This window comes from Mya arenaria, chromosome 10, assembly GCF_026914265.1.
Source record: "Mya arenaria isolate MELC-2E11 chromosome 10, ASM2691426v1".
Classification (NCBI taxonomy): domain Eukaryota; kingdom Metazoa; phylum Mollusca; class Bivalvia; order Myida; family Myidae; genus Mya; species Mya arenaria.
The window spans coordinates 761,064-781,303 of NC_069131.1; the positions used below are offsets into that span (position 1 = coordinate 761,064).

A 20,240-nucleotide genomic window follows, 5' to 3' on the forward strand; every position below is an offset into this window, starting at 1 on the left:
TTTTAGCGTTAACCATGTTGCCATTAAACAGAAACAAGCTCAGAAGCCGAAAGTTTAAACATAAAACCCGTTATGACATAGATGCAGGACATAATATATTATAATCAGAACGGAATATTTATGTTTACTTAAGCATAACAGGCTCCTTATCTTACAGTGATCTTTATGTCAGATATATGGTCTTTACTTCCTCGTCGTAACCTATAAATTCCTTCAATTCAAATTGGTATTTTTATCTTGCACAAAGAATGTTTGAATACAAAGAAGCGCGTGCAGTTATTTGATACAACCTTGAAGATAATTAGTCACAAATTTTGTCCTTAAATCTGCAAAATGATATTTTTAATAGTATTTGGAATATAAAAAAACAATTTATTTCGGCATCAATCTTCCTTAGTTGATATTTAATATTAAATTCCGTTGTGACACACCAACGTTTAAATTACTAGTATACGTGTATTCAAATTGTGGATATGGCCAGTGGAATAGGAAGAAATATTTCGTCGGAGGATTTGGACTTAGATTTATGCAAGACTGTAGTGAAAATCGGCTCTTGTTGTATAAAGGCGGAAAAGGTTTCACCACAAGAAAAAAGCAAATTAGAGGAAGTATATCGAGAGGTACATTATAGTACTAGATAAATGTAGTAACGTTGTTTCATACCTTTATTTTTTGTTTCGCTTACTATTTACATTCTATATATATTCAAACAATAATAACCTGACCCTTTATGGTAAACGAAAGGGTCCAAGGGACGCAACCATACATTACAAATTGTAGATGATGATCTCTCACTTTATTAGCAATTATTTTCATTTGTTCGCTGGCAACAATACATACGTAGATAAATGCGGTGATATCAAATGATAAATATGAATACAAACACGAATAAATACATTATCATATTAGTTGGAGACAAAATGGCATCTTCCTGACAATGTATGGAAGTAAAAAAAGATTCGTTGATTTAAGCATTCGTGCGGTGCAGCGATAATTTATGAACGATATCAGAAATTATTGTCGCATTGATTTCTACTCTAATACTAAGTATTAGAGCGATGAGGTCAGTGTTAATCAGTACATAACGAGTTAATTATATATATCAATATCATTACAATGATCGGTACGAATAGATCAAAAGATATATTTAGAAAATGACTCAGCTGTAAAAATTAATTATGCGAAGAGTGTTAAGGTCAATCTTGTCAATAAATACACAGGAATAAATCCAATTTGTGCCTTTCAAGGATGAACTGGTTAAGTAAACATATCGGAAGGATTTTTAGTTACGTAAAGGCAAAGCTTGAAACACATGCAGGGAAAATAGAAGTAAGGCTAAAGACGTTAAAGTTGCACTCGCACAGATTTACCGCTTATGGCAACTTTTTTACATTTTGTCTTGGAATGAGTCATTTCGCGTAAATATCTGCAAACCAGTGATATAAGACTGCTGACAAAAAGATCAGATGGTAGTTTTCCACATTAACGTTCGAAAATTTAAATGGATAAAAGCGTTTCAAAAATGCATAAAACATCATTTTTCATCATAAGTACGAAAACCTGCGATCTGATATTTTGTCATGAGTGTTATAACACTGGTTCCCATACATTTTCGCAACAAATGGCTCCATTCAAGTCAAAACGTTCAATGTTGGTTGTCCGGTTAGCGCAGTGGTTAGCGCACTCGCTTCTCACCAAGGCGACCCGAGTTCGATTCCCGGCCTGGGCGCATGTGAGGTTGGTTTTTTGGCCACCAAGCTGGACTACTGGGTTTTCTGCGGGCACTCCGGTTTCCCCCACAACCAAGACCACACTCTCGCGCAACATCGTGCCAACGAGAGTGACTTAGTATAAGTTATCACAACTTTCTTCACAATCGTTGTAGTGTTTAAACGAAAACGTTTAATCTGTATGACTTATGATAACAGAACCTGCAACGTCGACGCCACATGAAATGAGCGCATCATGTCAGATGCCTAAAATGTCCCATATCTCCCTCAAATCCATTCCGATTTTAACAGTATTAAACTGATGAACTATGATATTAAGTCAACCTAGCCATTTTAAAGAAGACTGAAAACATAGGTTGCGATCTAATATATATATATAAATATATCCTTTCCATATAGTTTACCAAACATTAAAACCACATTATGCACTGAACCATATGTTCACTTTCCAGGCACTGGACCATATTGATTCACTCCGTAAATGTTTTGAAGCTAAGATTGGCAAACTGCATTTAAGAGAGACTCCAGGCCGCAAAGGTACAATGAAAAAAGTAGTTCGTGTTTCAATTAAAGTAATATATTGATTTCTAAAAGCCGGGGTTTACCCTGGGAAGTGTATAAGTTACTTCATAAATTTATTAATGGCTGTATTGCAGTTTTCGTATACGATCTCGCTAAACTTTTCATATTGATCAGTTGTTGTCTTTTCAGATCATAAAGACAGCGGCATGGAATCTGGGGTACTAAAGTACATTTTTTTTTCAAAAGTGTTCTTTGCTTTAGAAATGTACCAACTGTCTACGGGATCTTGAGATATAGATAGAAAGACTGGTGACTGACCGACCGACATATCAACTCTAGGCAATCACAATAGCAAGCACATGTTAATTGTAGTTGCAATGTAGTACAACCTATAAATAATAATAATAATAATAATAATAATAATAATAATAATAATAATAATAATAATAATAATAATAATAATAATAATAATAATAATAATACACACTCCAAGCACGCCGTAAAGCCTTGTTTCTATATGTTACATTGACAACAAAATAGTTATTTACAATTTATATCCATCTTTCAATGGGTTTGCCAGTGTAAAACTCCGCCTTTCTCTGACATAATGGACAGTTTTCGGCTTTTCAACCTTACTTAGTATCCAAATCAACCGACGACAGCATATTCAGACTGACTTATGATTAATTACTTAGGTTCGTCTCCCTTTAATCCTTCTCCCAGGCATATATGCGAACGGATACACAAACTGAACATTATCAACATAAGCATTTGAATCTTAACAACTGATGCTGCGATGTGGACAAAGTCCGATCAAATAATAAGTGTCTATAGTGGGTGAGACAAGGGTAATGCAGAGGTCCCGTAATCATGTCCTGCTCTATAGCTTAACTCATTTTATTTTTTTCTTCTTTTTCTACTTGTCTTTATTTCACGATTCAAGCATTTATTTTATTTTATTTTTTCCTGCTTGTATATGTTTTTTTTAAAATAATCAATAATGTTTTATATTTCAAATTGTTAATGGCGCAGCGTATGGGCGTTTAAATCCATTGTTTTAACAGTCACACATCATTAAGGAAAATTATAGTATGATTAATATGGTTTTCCCAATGATCACAAGTAGAATAACAACATTTTATTATTATCTTCCCTCTTTCTGAATCTCGTTTTTAGCTCTGCCACTTCTAGTTATTCGATTGTTCCACCAAGTTGACATAAAGCTGACATTTATATTACTTCCGCTTAAATCGGACTCATCAAAGGTTACTCCCGCTTAAATCTGTCTGATTAAAGTTACTTCCGCTTAAATCTGACTCATTAAAGGTTACTTCCGCTTAAATCTGACTCATTAAAGGTTACTTCGGCTTAAATCTGACTCATTAAAGGCTACTTCCGCTTAAATCAGACACATTAAAGGTTCATTCCGCTAAAATCAGATTCATTAAAGGTTCATTCCGCTTAAATCAGACCCATTAAAGGTTACTTCCGCTAAAATCTGACTCATTAAAGGTGTCACGTAACGCCAACGCTCACTTAACTTTCGTGATAGTTCGTTCAGTAACCAACCAACAACTGTTCAAGTGTTCTAAGTCTTTATTGTTCAACGTTCTTTCTAAGTATAATAATCAGTATATAATACAGCATGACATTTAAGGTAATCCCACATCCTAACTGCCGTCCATTAAGGACCCAAGGCCGCGTTGCTTGCCTGGCCTAAGCCAACTCTGTTTTCACATCCCAAATCATCTCTTTTATACTAATTTGTACTAATTTGTTGTCTACCTATGACAGCTTTACAACCACAGGAATACACGTTTTTGTAATTAACATGACCATTTTGTACATTTGTACCAGGTCGGCTGTCAACCATCTTCATATTCAAATGACAATCAAATATGCCCTACATTACTAAACATGCAGTATGTAGACACATATCCATTTAATTAAATCTTAATTATATCTTAAATATAACGTATTACGTCACATTCTATTCTGTTACGTGACATTCGTCCTTTTTTTATCAAGATTTTTAAGAAAATCTTTGCGTCAACCCCAAACAATGGTTATAATTGAATAGATAAATAAAATCGTAAGTAAATATGTTTCTCAACCCCAAACAGGTAAATAATAATAAAAAAATAAAAAAGTAATTCCGACAAAAAAAAAAAAAAAAAAGATACGCAAAAGAAAATCTGTGCCTAAATCCCAAACAATGATGATCAAGTTGTATTTTCGACAAAAAATACGCAAAAGAAAATCTGTGCCTAAATCCCAAACAATGATATCAAATTGTATAGATACGTATAGATAGATGACATATTGGCTATTTTAGGTAAAAGTTCATGGTTTAGTTCGCTTGATCTTAAATCAGGATATTTCCAAATGAAACTTGCAGAACAAGATAAAGAAAAGACTGCTTTTACGACCGGATTCCGAGGTCTTTATGAGTTTAATACTTCTCCTTTCGGACTCTGTGGAACTCCTGGACGATTCCAAGAATTACTTAACCAAGTATTAGAAGGCTGTGAAAGTTTTGCCATTGCGTATTTAGACGATATCTTAATATTTTCAAAAACAAAGGAAGAACATTTGGTACATCTCCAAAAAGTACTAAACCACCTGAAACGAAAAAGGGGTGAGTGACAATTTCGGTTTTATTGGATAACATAGAGAAATGGCAGAACCAGATATTAGTAGAATTTTTCAAAATTTAGGGGAACAATTACAAAATGTTTCGGCTGTAGTAGGCACTCAGAGTATAGCACAAGTAGTACCATATTTTGACGGGGATACGAAACAATTCAAATATTGGATAAAAAATATTGAAAAATACGGCGTTCTTACGGGTCTAGATAGCGAAAGGTTAAAAATGGTAGCTTATCAGTCTAGCAAAAATGCAGTTAGTGATTTTATACAAAGATATCTAAAAAGTAACCCTGATGATAACTGGGAAACACTAAAGGGGGAATTAAAATCAAGATTTTCGGAAGTACAAGATCCACAACATGCTTTCTGTCTATTAAGGGCAATAAAACAGACACCAGGGGAAAATGTTCAAATATATGCAGAACGACTTTTAACGATGGCGGAAGAAGCTTTTGTAGGTCATAACGGCGACCTAATAGTTATTGAAAGGCAACTAATAGGGTTCTTTATTGATGGTTTGGCACATGATTTCCTAAAAATGAAAGTAATGCGAGAAAATCCAGATACTCTTCAAGCCGCGGTGCGTAGTGCAACAAATGAACAAAATCTTAGAACTAGATTTAATCTTCGAATAGGTAATGCGCCGAGTCAAAATAGCAGGCATGATATTAGCATCAATGATAGGCATGAACCAATGGAAATTGATCATTTAAGACCAAATAAATACTGCATATACTGTAGACGGCCCGGTCATAACATAAAAGATTGTAAATCAAGAAAACGCGAAATAAATGCCATAGGTAAAGAATTTCAAGTTCAAAATAACCAAATTAGCGATAGGCCAAATAACGATTGGAAATCAAAGATTGAATGTTGGAATTGTGGGAAAATGGGTCATTTTCAAAGGGAATGTCGAAATGGCAGGAGACCATATTACCCCTCACGTAATCAAAAAAACTAGGAGTCTCTTATCATAAAGAAGTCGGTGATAGGAGAAAACATATGTCAACATTCACTATAGCAATTTGTGGGAATCCAAATTCATGTCTGATAAAAATAGGAAACATTTCTTTTAGAAGTTTAGTAGACACAGGTGCTGAAGTTAGTTTAATTAGTCGAAAGGCCCTTAGGTTATTGCAAAACAAACCTAAACTCTCAAATTAACGCGCTCATTTACAATCAGTTAACGGTAATTCGCTACAAGTTGATGGCTCAGTACAATTAAAATTTAAAATCGGCCGAGTTCACAAAGTGCACGAATTTTATGTTGTCCCAAACATAAATAGAAATATCATTTTAGGCAGGGATTTTTTATCAAAAAATGGGGTAAGACTCTATTTTGATTTAGAATGTATGCGCATAGATGACAGTTATGTACCTTTGGAAGAAGATTTACATATTGCCTCAATTGTGAGACTTCAAAAATGTACTGTCTTGAAACCACAAACACGGTATTTACTAAATGGTAAAGTAAAATCAAATCCCAATATAGATACAAAAAAATGTTATGAGATTAAAAACATAAACAATTCATTTTTAGATTCTGAACCAGGCCTTGTAATTGTTAATTCCGTGGTTAAATTTCAAAGCAAACGTACATTTCCAATTGCAATTATAAATAACACTCATAAAACAATTAAGTTAAGGAAAGGCAGTGCTATAGGCAAAATTGAAAAATTAGAGGCTCAAGAGATTGCTTCTGTTCAAAATACTTCGGTTAAAGGTAATCCAATGACTGATGATGAAATTTTGACAGACTTACGAGTACCCAAAGATCATGCTGAAACGATCTTACCAATTATAATGCAAAATCGAAAACGTTTCGCTAAAAACGACTCCGATCTTACTCAAACTGACACCGTTACCATGACAATCGAGACAGGAGATCACCCCCCAATTAAATTACGACCATACCGCACACCTTTGAATAATAGGAAAATTATTGACAAGGCAATTGACGAAATGCTTGAGGCAAAGGTAATTAGGAAGTCACATAGTCCTTGGAGTTTTCCCATTGTAATAGTAGATAAAAAAGATACGCAAAAGAAAATCTGTGCCTAAATCCCAAACAATGATGATCAAGTTGTATTTTCGACAAAAAATACGCAAAAGAAAATCTGTGCCTAAATCCCAAACAATGATATCAAATTGTATAGATACGTATAGATACCGTCCCTTTTTAATGCAAGATTTTCTTTTCGTAAGCAATAGAAAGTAAACTGACACGTTATTTGTCAAAATGTCTGACATAATATAGACTAATTGGTAATTAGCCCTCAGGTAATTAATAAACATAGTTAACAATTAGAAAATAACACTGCAGATTGAGTACAAGTAATTAACACTGACAGTACTGTTGTCAAATTTGGTAATTAGTCAATGTTTTATGTAGCGCTGTTTTTCATGTTATCATTCTGAAGACAGGGAATCATCGTTGTTGTTGTTGCTGCTGCCGTGTTGTTGTAGATGTAGAGTTTATAGCCAAGGGGTTGTTTGATTGTAGAATGTCCCCACCGACTCGAAATGTTCTGCCATTATACTACTGCTAATTCCGGAAGTGTACTTAGATATATGTGTGCAAGTGTTCATGTTATTGAAGATGCTAACGATCTCAAGTTGGTGTTGTCCATCACACAGGAATCATCACGGTCCTAAAGACTTGATCATGTGACGTCAAGCCGAGCACAGGTCATACGAGAATGTGTGCTTAGCTCCTCTGGATATTCCGAAGTGTAACCAATTGGTTAGCACATCACATACGCAATACCAGAATATAGTTCGATCCTTTATGAAACACCGATGACCACTTAACACAATATCGCCACTAGGTATATTATCTCGATATCCGCTGAAGAATAATGTTGATATTGACTGTTCGTATCACGTGACATATTACCTGTACTTTTACCTTTCATTGACATAGGTGTTGCTATTACCATGAAATTTTGTGTTGATATTTTCAAGCAGGCTTATATTTTGAAAGTGGCCCCATTTATAATTAATTACTGTATCTGTGCGTAAGTATTCGTATGTTTGATTTAATGAATGTTTGACCTAAGTTTTTTTTTTTGTGAAACGTTTTGTTTTTATGAACAGCATTTTATTTTATTAAGAACCTTTTTATGCAATATTTTACAAAGCTTATATGTTAGCTCATAAGTAGTCCATTATTTTAAGAAAACTAATACATAAGTGATTCAATTAATTTATTAAATAACTCACACCCTAATGTGACTTTACAGGAGTCCAACAATTTTGTTGAAATTCAATATCTTGAACGTATCATCTCCAATCACTTTTAAGAAACCTGGTCTTTCTTGACCACTATCTTTGTTTATCTTTGTACAACTTTGTACATCTTCACAGTTATAAGAAAGCTAAACTCTAGCTTAACATGTTACCATCATGCTTATCATCGGATAACTTACAACTTATTAATTGATTCATTAGTTTTACCAAACTAATCTGTGAGTTACTTAAATAATTTAATTAGATTACTTACTACCTAACAAATAATTTTATTAGTGATTTCGAAATTGAAAATTACTTGCCGTATTCAGGCGATACACTTATATAATGACATCTAAGAAATTACTTTTCGTTTTGCACGCTTTCTCTCTCAGACCTTACTATGATCCAAACAATGATTTATTTATATGATTTTTACAACTTTAAAACCATCACCAATTTACTCAAAATTATATAAAATGATATATTGACAAAATACTACAATTATTTACAAGACTATAAACTTACTTAATTTTAATGATTTCATATCATTAATGTCAAGTTAATTACAGGTAACATTGCATTCATTTACCTATCTGATGTGTTTGACAATTATTTGCAGTTACATGACAACTGAAGTAATGAAACCTGCCATTTGTCTCCTTCTTCGACATAAAAAATATTTCATTTTGTATTATCGTCAGTGTTTGCACTAAACCCTGAGTATAAGTCATTATTTTTTTTTTGTATTTATGCAACTTTCATTAATGTTAGACCTGCTAAATAAGTTTACTCAAATTCTTTTAATTACATTTCTTTCCATGTTAATTATTCAATTAATGTCTTTAAATGACTTAGTTTTCTTTTTCATCTAGTTATTCAATAATGTACTTAAATGATTCTTCGTTTGCATTTAACAACGTTTTTTCACACCTGTTTTACTTTTTTTTATCGAATTTCTCAATATTTTTATCTTTGTTACCTTAAATACTCATTCTTTAGTTTATTCTTATTTAAATCAAATGGTTTTATTGTACTTAATAATGTAGAACGTTGTTAAGTCAGAAATTAGATTACTTAGGGGTTCTTTCAAAAAAACAGCTTTGCTCTGATTGCATTTATTATCCAAAACTTTAAAATTTTGCCCCGTTAAATATCCCAAAATTATAGCAACACATGTCATATCTAGGCAAGAAATACAAAGTAATAAAATGTCACTACCTTTTGTCCTGTGGCCTGGTCGCGCTGCAATGTCCATAGTCACTCGAACCGCAGTTGTCATCATGTACCTTTTTCTTTTACGTTTCAAATGTGATCCAATAGTTTTCAGTACTTCGCCGTTGTGTTCCACGTCAACCCTGTTCTTGAATATCTTCGGTCAGCAGGCGCCAAACTTTTACGTGTCACGTAACGCCAACGCTCACTTAACTTTCGTGATAGTTCGTTCAGTAACCAACCAACAACTGTTCAAGTGTTCTAAGTCTTTATTGTTCAACGTTCTTTCTAAGTATAATAATCAGTATATAATACAGCATGACATTTAAGGTAATCCCACATCCTAACTGCCGTCCATTAAGGACCCAAGGCCGCGTTGCTTGCCTGGCCTAAGCCAACTCTGTTTTCACATCCCAAATCATCTCTTTTATACTAATTTGTACTAATTTGTTGTCTACCTATGACAGCTTTACAACCACAGGAATACACGTTTTTGTAATTAACATGACCATTTTGTACATTTGTACCAGGTCGGCTGTCAACCATCTTCATATTCAAATGACAATCAAATATGCCCTACATTACTAAACATGCAGTATGTAGACACATATCCATTTAATTAAATCTTAATTATATCTTAAATATAACGTATTACGTCACATTCTATTCTGTTACGTGACAAAGGTTACTTCCGCTTAAATCTGACTCATTAAAGGTTACTTCCGCTTAAATTAGACTCATTAAAGGTTACTTCCGCTTAAATCAGACTCATTAAAGGTTACTTCCGCTTAAATCAGACTCATTAAAGGTTACTTCCGCTTAAATCTGTCTGATTAAAGTTACTTCCGCTTAAATCAGACTCATTAAAGGTTACTTCCGCTTAAATCTGTCTGATTAAAGTTACTTCCGCTTAAATCAGACTCATTAAAGGTTACTTTAGCATAAATCAGACTCCTTCTGCTTAAATCAGACTCATTAAAGGTTACTTCCGCTGAAATCAGATTCATTAAAGGTTACTTCCGCTTAAATCAGACTCATTAAAGGCTGCTTCCGCTTAAATCTGACTCATTAAACGTTACTTCCGCTTAAATTTGACTCATTAAAGGTTACTTCCGCTTAAATCAGACTCATTAAATGCTGCTTCCGGTTAAATCTGACTCATTAAAGGTTACTTCCGCTTAAATTAGATTCATTAAAGGTTACTTCCGCTTAAATCAGACTCATGAAAGGTTACTTTAGCATAAATCAGACTCAATAAAGGTTACTTCCGCTTAAATCTGACTCATTAAAGGTTACTTCCGCTTAAATCAGACTCATTAAAGGCTGCTTCCGCTTAAATCTGACTCATTAAAAGTTACTTCCGCTTAAATCTGACTCATTAAAGGTTACTTCCGCTTAAATCTGACTCATTAAAGGTTACTTCCGCTTAAATCTGACTCACCAAAGGTTACTTCCGCTTAAATCGGACTCAAAAAAGGTTACTTCCGCTTAAATCTGACTCATTAAAGGTTACTTCCGCTTAAATCAGACTCATAAAAGGTTACTTCCGCTTAAATCTGACTCATTTAAAGTTACTTCCGCTTAAATCTGACTCATTAAAGGTTACTTCCGCTTAAATCTGACTCATTAAAGGTTACTTCCGCTTAAATCAGACTCATTAAAGGTTTATTCCGCTTAAATCAGACACATTAAAGGTTCATTCCGCTTAAATCAGATTCATTAAAGGTTCATTCCGCTTAAATCTGACTCATTAAAAGTTACTTCCGCTTAAATCAGACTCATTAGAGGTTACTTCGGCTTAAATCTGACTCATTAAAGGTTACTTCCGTTTAAATCTGACTCATTAAAGGTTACTTCCGCTTAAACTGACTCATTAATGGTTACTTCCGCTTAAATCAGACTCATTAAAGGTTACTTCCGCTTAAATCTGACTCATTAAAGGTTACTTCCGCTTAAATCTGACTCATTAAAGGTCACTTCCGCTTAAATCAGACTCATTAAAGGTTACTTCCGCTTAAATCTGACTCATTAAAGGTTACTTCCGCTTAAATCTCACTCATTAAAGGTTACTTCCGCTTAAATCTGACTCATTAAAGGTTGCTTCCGCTTAAATCTGACTCATTAAAGGTTTCTTCCGCTTAAATTAGATTCATTAAAGGTTACTTCCGCTTAAATCAGACTCATTAAAGGTTACTTCCGCTTAAATCAGACTCCTTCTGCTTAACTCAGACTCATTAAAGGTTACTTCCGCTGAAATCAGATTCATTAAAGGTTTATCCGCTTAAATCAGACTCATTAAAGGCTGCTTCCGCTTAAATCTGACTCATTAAACGTTACTTCCGCTTAAATCTGACTCCTTAAAGGTTACTTCCGCTAAAATCAGACTCATAAAAGGTTACTTCCGTTTAAATCTGACTCATTAAAGGTTACTTCCGCTTAAACTGACTCATTAATGGTTACTTCCGCTTAAATCAGACTCATTAAAGGTTACTTCCGCTTAAATCTGACTCATTAAAGGTTACTTCCGCTTAAATCTGACTCATTAAAGGTTACTTCCGCTTAAATCTCACTCATTAAAGGTTACTTCCGCTTAAATCTGACTCATTAAAGGTTACTTCCGCTTAAATCTGACTCATTAAAGGTTACTTCCGCTTAAATCAGACTCATTAAAGGTTTATTCCGCTTAAATCAGACACATTAAAGGTTCATTCCGCTTAAATCAGATTCATTAAAGGTTCATTCCGCTTAAATCTGACTCATTAAAAGTTACTTCCGCTTAAATCAGACTCATTAGAGGTTACTTCGGCTTAAATCTGACTCATTAAACGTTACTTCCGCTTAAATCAGACTCATTAAAGGTTACTTCCGCTTAAATCAGACTCATTAAAGGTTACTTCCGCTTAAATCAGACTCATTAAAGGTTACTTCCGCTTAAATCTGTCTGATTAAAGTTTCTTCCGCTTAAATCAGACTCATTAAAGGTTACTTTAGCATAAATCAGACTCAATAAAGGTTACTTCCGCTTAAATCTGACTCATTAAAGGTTACTTCCGCTTAAATTAGATTCATTAAAGGTTACTTCCCCTTAAATCTGACTCATTAAAGGTTACTTCGGCTTAAATCTGTCTGATTAAAGTTACTTCCGCTTAAATCAGACTCATTAAAGGTTACTTTAGCTTAAATCAGACTCAATAAAGGTTACTTCCGCTTAGATCTGACTCATTAAAGGTTACTTCCGCTTAAATTAGACTCCTTCTGCTTAAATCTGACTCATTAAAGGTTACTTCCGCTTAAATCTGGCTCATTAAAGGTTACTTCCGCTTAAATCAGACTCATTAAAGGTTACTTCCGCTTAAATCTGACTCATTAAAGGTTACTTCCGCTTAAATCAGACTCCTTCTGCTTAAATCTGACTCATTAAAGGTTACTTCCGCCTAAATCTGACTCATTAAAGGTTACTTCCGCTTAAATCAGACTCATTAAAGGTTACTTCCGCTTAAATCAGACTCATTAAAGGCTACTTCCGCTCAAATCTGACTCATTAAACGTAACTTCCGCTTAAATCTGACTCATTAAAGGTTACTTCCGCTTAAATCTGACTCATTAAAGGTTACTTCCGCTTAAATCTGACTCATTAAAGGTTACTTCCGCTTAAATCTGACTCATTAAAGGTTACTTCCGCTTAAATCAGACTCATTAGAGGTTACTTCGGCTTAAATCTGACTCATGAAAGGTTACTTCCGCTTAAATCAGACTCATTAAAGGTTACTTCCGCTTAAATCTGACTCATTAAAGGTTACTTCCGCTTAAATCAGACTCATTAAAGGTTACTTCCGCTTAAATCTGACTCATTAAAGGTTACTTCCGCTTAAATTAGATTCATTAAAGGTTACTTCCGCTTAAATCAGACTCATTAAAGGTTACTTCCGCTTAAATCAGACTCCTTCTGCTTAACTCAGACTCATTAAAGGTTACTTCCGCTGAAATCAGATTCATTAAAGGTTTATCCGCTTAAATCAGACTCATTAAAGGCTGCTTCCGCTTAAATCTGACTCATTAAACGTTACTTCCGCTTAAATCTGACTCCTTAAAGGTTACTTCCGCTAAAATCAGACTCATAAAAGGTTACTTCCGTTTAAATCTGACTCATTAAAGGTTACTTCCGCTTAAACTGACTCATTAATGGTTACTTCCGCTTAAATCAGACTCATTAAAGGTTACTTCCGCTTAAATCTGACTCATTAAAGGTTACTTCCGCTTAAATCTGACTCATTAAAGGTTACTTCCGCTTAAATCTCACTCATTAAAGGTTACTTCCGCTTAAATCTGACTCATTAAAGGTTACTTCCGCTTAAATCTGACTCATTAAAGGTTACTTCCGCTTAAATCAGACTCATTAAAGGTTTATTCCGCTTAAATCAGACACATTAAAGGTTCATTCCGCTTAAATCAGATTCATTAAAGGTTCATTCCGCTTAAATCTGACTCATTAAAAGTTACTTCCGCTTAAATCAGACTCATTAGAGGTTACTTCGGCTTAAATCTGACTCATTAAAGGTTACTTCCGCTTAAATCAGACTCATTAAAGGTTACTTCCGCTTAAATCAGACTCATTAAAGGTTACTTCCGCTTAAATCAGACTCATTAAAGGTTACTTCCGCTTAAATCTGTCTGATTAAAGGTTACTTCAGCTTAAATCAGACTCAATAAAGGTTACTTCCGCTTAGATCTGACTCATTAAAGGTTACTTCCGCTTAAATTAGACTCCTTCTGCTTAAATCTGACTCATTAAAGGTTACTTCCGCTTAAATCTGACTCATTAAAGGTTACTTTAGCTTAAATCAGACTCAATAAAGGTTACTTCCGCTTAGATCTGACTCATTAAAGGTTACTTCCGCTTAAATTAGACTCCTTCTGCTTAAATCTGACTCATTAAAGGTTACTTCCGCTTAAATCTGACTCATTAAAGGTTACTTCCGCTTAAATCAGACTCATTAAAGGTTACTTCCGCTTAAATCTGACTCATTAAAGGTTACTTCCGCTTAAATCAGACTCCTTCTGCTTAAATCTGACTCATTAAAGGTTACTTCCGCCTAAATCTGACTCATTAAAGGTTACTTCCGCTTAAATCAGACTCATTAAAGGTTACTTCCGCTTAAATCAGACTCATTAAAGGCTACTTCCGCTCAAATCTGACTCATTAAACGTAACTTCCGCTTAAATCTGACTCATTAAAGGTTACTTCCGCTTAAATCTGACTCATTAAAGGTTACTTCAGCTTAAATCTGACTCATTAAAGGTTACTTCCGCTTAAATCTGACTCATTAAAGGTTACTTCCGCTTAAATCAGACTCATTAGAGGTTACTTCGGCTTAAATCTGACTCATGAAAGGTTACTTCCGCTTAAATCAGACTCATTAAAGGTTACTTCCGCTTAAATCAGACTCATTAAAGGTTACTTCCGCTTAAATCAGACTCATTAAAGGTTACTTCCGCTTAAATCTGACTCATTAAAGGTTACTTCCGCTTAAATCAGACTCATTAAAGGTTACTTCCGCTTAAATCAGACTCATTAAAGGTTACTTCCGCTTAAATCAGACTCCTTCTGCTTAACTCAGACTCATTAAAGGTTACTTCCGCTGAAATCAGATTCATTAAAGGTTTATCCGCTTAAATCAGACTCATTAAAGGCTGCTTCCGCTTAAATCTGACTCATTAAACGTTACTTCCGCTTAAATCTGACTCCTTAAAGGTTACTTCCGCTAAAATCAGACTCATAAAAGGTTACTTCCGTTTAAATCTGACTCATTAAAGGTTACTTCCGCTTAAACTGACTCATTAATGGTTACTTCCGCTTAAATTAGACTCATTAAAGGTTACTTCCGCTTAAATCTGACTCATTAAAGGTTACTTCCGCTTAAATCTGACTCATTAAAGGTTACTTCCGCTTAAATCTCACTCATTAAAGGTTACTTCCGCTTAAATCTGACTCATTAAAGGTTACTTCCGCTTAAATCTGACTCATTAAAGGTTACTTCCGCTTAAATCAGACTCATTAAAGGTTTATTCCGCTTAAATCAGACACATTAAAGGTTCATTCCGCTTAAATCAGATTCATTAAAGGTTCATTCCGCTTAAATCTGACTCATTAAAAGTTACTTCCGCTTAAATCAGACTCATTAGAGGTTACTTCGGCTTAAATCTGACTCATTAAAGGTTACTTCCGCTTAAATCAGACTCATTAAAGGTTACTTCCGCTTAAATCTGTCTGATTAAAGTTTCTTCCGCTTAAATCAGACTCATTAAAGGTTACTTTAGCATAAATCAGACTCAATAAAGGTTACTTCCGCTTAAATCTGACTCATTAAAGGTTACTTCCGCTTAAATTAGATTCATTAAAGGTTACTTCCCCTTAAATCTGACTCATTAAAGGTTACTTCCGCTTAAATCTGTCTGATTAAAGTTACTTCCGCTTAAATCAGACTCATTAAAGGTTACTTTAGCTTAAATCAGACTCAATAAAGGTTACTTCCGCTTAGATCTGACTCATTAAAGGTTACTTCCGCTTAAATTAGACTCCTTCTGCTTAAATCTGACTCATTAAAGGTTACTTCCGCTTAAATCTGACTCATTAAAGGTTACTTCCGCTTAAATCAGACTCATTAAAGGTTACTTCCGCTTAAATCTGACTCATTAAAGGTTACTTCCGCTTAAATCAGACTCCTTCTGCTTAAATCTGACTCATTAAAGGTTACTTCCGCCTAAATCTGACTCATTAAAGGTTACTTCCGCTTAAATCAGACTCATTAAAGGTTACTTCCGCTTAAATCAGACTCATTAAAGGTTACTTCGGCTTAAATCTGACTCATTAAACGTTACTTCCGCTTAAATCTGACTCATTAAAGGTTACTTCCGCTTAAATCTGACTCATTAAAGGTTACTTCAGCTTAAATCTGACTCATTAAAGGTTACTTCCGCTTAAATCTGACTCATTAAAGGTTACTTCCGCTTAAATCAGACTCATTAAAAGTTACTTACATTTAAAAGTTTCTTCAACAAACAAATTTACTTGTTATAGATATATTTTGGAAAAGTGAAGTAATTGTTATAAAAGATACCCATTTAAAAAAGATTGTTAGTACTAATTTTATATTTTTCCAAATGTGCTCAAATTCGTAATCTAGACAGTCATAAACTGTTGTGCAATTTGTTTAATTATATTTATAAACGGGCAATTTTGAATTGAATTGATGAAAGAAGAAAAATGTTTAAAAGAATATTTCTTTTTTCTTTTTGGAACTGCTAAAGTATAACAGTCCGTTTATTAGATCATAAAAGCAACAATGTCACAGGTAATAAAGTAATACATAGACAAAGATTTAAAAAAATATATATACACTCAAAGTATCTATTGAATGTACTTAAGGTTTTTTATAAAGTCATTTAGGAATCGGTAATTGACATTTTTTATTCGTAGGTATGTTTCTGAAGCAATCAGATCGTAATATAAATAAGACAATATGTTTATGGGCTTCGTTCTCCGGTCGCATATGAAGTATGTTTTATAAATACAGTAACATATTTGACTTAAAACAATATTAACACAGTTGTATTCTTTTTGGTGTATCTTATATCCTATTACAATATATTTGATATCATTAAACATTTTCTTTATACCACATTTTTTAAATAAGGCATTTATCGTCGACCAAACATTGGATAATGAAGAACAATGGATAAAAAAATGTTGATAATCTTCAACGTCCTTGCAACACATACACAGGGGACTGTCTCTCAATTTCCATGTAAATAAATTTAAGTTAGTCGCCACTAAATTATTTAATAATTTAATTTTGAATTGTTTAACTTTGTGGTCAACGATAGATTCATGAACTATATAATACCATGATTTCCACTCGATACTTTGTTGTACATGTTTATTCCAGTATCTATTGATATACGGTTTTTCGAAAATCTGCCGGACAAAGAGCTGATATATTTCCTTGTTTGTCATTTCGTTAATTAGTTTGTTCCCAAACCTTATTAAAAGTTTTGAATATTTCTTATTAAACCTTTAAATTATGGTTTCTCATCAAAAACACGTATTTAAATATAAATACTTATTGGTATTACGTATTATGAAGCAAAACAAATGTTTGTTACAATTTCAGACATCCTCAGTGATCAGTAAGCCCACAGACGATACTGATGAAACTGGCTCCGGTCTCTGTGACAGTCATGTGCTGGCAACCAGCATGTCACGTGCAAGTCTTCCACTGGATTGACGGATTACTTTCAGTAAACACTTTTAATCTTCGAAAACAAAAAAATGAACGTTTATAAGCGTAGTTTAAAGCCTTTTATATAAGCTCCCAATAAATGCAGGATCTATAAATCTTTATTATTTAATTGTTAAAAAAACGTACTTCTATTTGCTTTCAACTTATTGTTAGTCACATTAACATCCATTCCTTTTTACAGGTAAACAAAGAACCGATGGAACAATAACATCCTCGGACACATTCAACAGTCAACATTGTTAGTTAAACACATATATGTAATGTCAATTCAGTTCTTTATTGTTTGGAAATCATCTTCCATTCTATGTGACCAAGATTCATAAAAGTACACTATGCTTTTTCTCCTGTTATATTTTTAGAATGCATTTAATATTTGGTTTTGTTAAGAATAAACATGATTCGTATAAAATTTGACAGGTATAACTGGAGCATGTTTGTAGTATGTTCAGGAATTCGGAAAATAAGGGCAAACTTCGTTGATCTTGGGTCTGTGGGTAAAATTTAATTTTAAATAAAACTTTCACCAAACATCTCCAATTATATGGTTTTAATGAGGATAACATTTAAACCTTTTGGTGGGAATTTTTATGATATTGTTGTTGGACTTAAATAATTCATGTGGATTTAATTCTGCGAACATTTTAATACCAGGATCATTAGTATTATTTTTTGGAAATTATTTCTGTAAAATTGTTTATTAATGTATTGTGCGGTTGTTGTTTAAAATGTGTTGCTCGATTATAATTCTCTTTTGTGTTTGGTGGTCGTAAAAACACCATTCAATGCTGTTTATGCTGGAAATACTCATAAATGTTCCCCATGATCTGGATTGTTTAATATATGTTCGGACAGTTTCGTGTTAAAAGTTCGAAAACATTTGCTCTTTGCAGTAATTTGACAGATTAATAATTATACCGTTTGAAGTACAGGCGGAAACTGCAGCATTTATATGGATGTCAAATTGTAAGGCATATTTGAAAATGTTAAAATGAAATGTTTATATTGTTAATCAATCTTCTTCAAATTTATTAGCTGATAACTTTTATTGTTATATTTTTAGCCTATAACTGACCCAAAACCTTATTTTCCTTCAACCTTATGCGGATTTATTTTTCAATGAACGATATTTGGATATCAAGATAGTACAACTAAAATTCTGAAAACAAATTGTATGTGCAATGCCGCAGTTTATAGTGCATTGGCTAGATTCCCATTAAGTTTGTTTAGGAAATTACTATTTTCAAATACTGGTTTAAGGTCAAATGGTATCCCATGTCTCTTATGTATAAAGTATAAGATATGAAATCTGTTCATAGCGAGCATATATATACTTGGACAGTTATTTTAAAACAATTGTTGAAAGGGCATGGAATTGCTTATTTATTTACATCTGATAATGTAACGAATATACAGATGGAAGCTGTTGTTAGAAGATTATATGATACTTACTAACAGCAATGGTATACAGATGGTAGAAATGCAGACAAATTACAGTGTTATGTCAATTTTATATTTTGCAATTGACCTTACGACAGCGGCTTCTAAGCCACGCCCCCTGATTTCAAGGGAGCGAACTCTGTCTATGTCCGTCAAACAAACGAGGAAGTAATGGCGTCTCGCGTCGTTTCGCTTTCCGATATTCCTGACAAATTATGTGACATTACAATGCGAAAAAAATAGAAGTCAAAGGAATTTGTAACTGGCTGCTACATCGGAAGGCTCGATATATCTTTAGAAAATGACGATATCTAACATTGACGGGGTGAAATCTATCCAAGTAAGAGAAAATCGGATAGCCGCCATGTTGTCAACATTGACATCGATACAAAGGAAAAGCGTGTGTGTGACGCATACTGTAAATGCAAACAAGGGTAAGTTTAACTTTTAATAACTCCGGTCCTTCTTACAGTATTGTTGAATTAAAGATTAAATCATCGCACAATATTAGTAAATCATAAATGGCCCGAATGGGGAACCCGGAAGTGACATTAAATAACAGTTACATGCCAGCTATACAGTATAACCTTGTATTCTATAGTATGAGCAGAAATGGTTTATTGGAGTTATGCATAAAAAGTTTCAGTTCTAAGCGATTGAACACTCCCCCTTATGAATAATAATGTAATAGTTGACAAGTGACAATCGTGGGTGATACCAATCTGTAACTTTTGCATTGCTCAAACATTCACATGCTTTGATTTTTGTTCTTACAGAAATTGTGGAACATGTTCACACACTCTGGCTGTAAAAGTAGACCTGGGAGGAAAATTGCCCCCGGTGTGGGGCTCGAACTCACAACGGACTCATTAAAGGTTACTTCCCCTTAAATCTGACTCATTAAAGGTTACTTCCGCTTAAATCTGTCTGATTAAAGTTACTTCCGCTTAAATCAGACTCATTAAAGGTTACTTTAGCTTAAATCAGACTCAATAAAGGTTACTTCCGCTTAGATCTGACTCATTAAAGGTTACTTCCGCTTAAATTAGACTCCTTCTGCTTAAATCTGACTCATTAAAGGTTACTTCCGCTTAAATCTGACTCATTAAAGGTTACTTCCGCTTAAATCAGACTCATTAAAGGTTACTTCCGCTTAAAT

At 33.7% G+C, this 20,240-nt stretch overlaps 1 protein-coding gene across 1 annotated transcript; it reads left to right on the forward strand.

Annotated features, from left to right (window-relative positions):
• The first annotated feature begins 398 nt into the window (after positions 1-398).
• LOC128206343 (uncharacterized) lies at positions 399-18,466 on the forward strand. Its single transcript, XM_052908734.1, has 5 exons — positions 399-620; positions 2,183-2,267; positions 2,442-2,470; positions 17,516-17,642; positions 17,826-18,466. The coding sequence occupies exons 1-4, from the start codon at positions 474-476 to the stop codon at positions 17,627-17,629; spliced, it is 375 nt and encodes a 124-aa protein (XP_052764694.1). The 5' UTR covers positions 399-473; the 3' UTR covers positions 17,630-17,642; positions 17,826-18,466.
• The last annotated feature ends 1,774 nt before the right edge of the window (positions 18,467-20,240 follow it).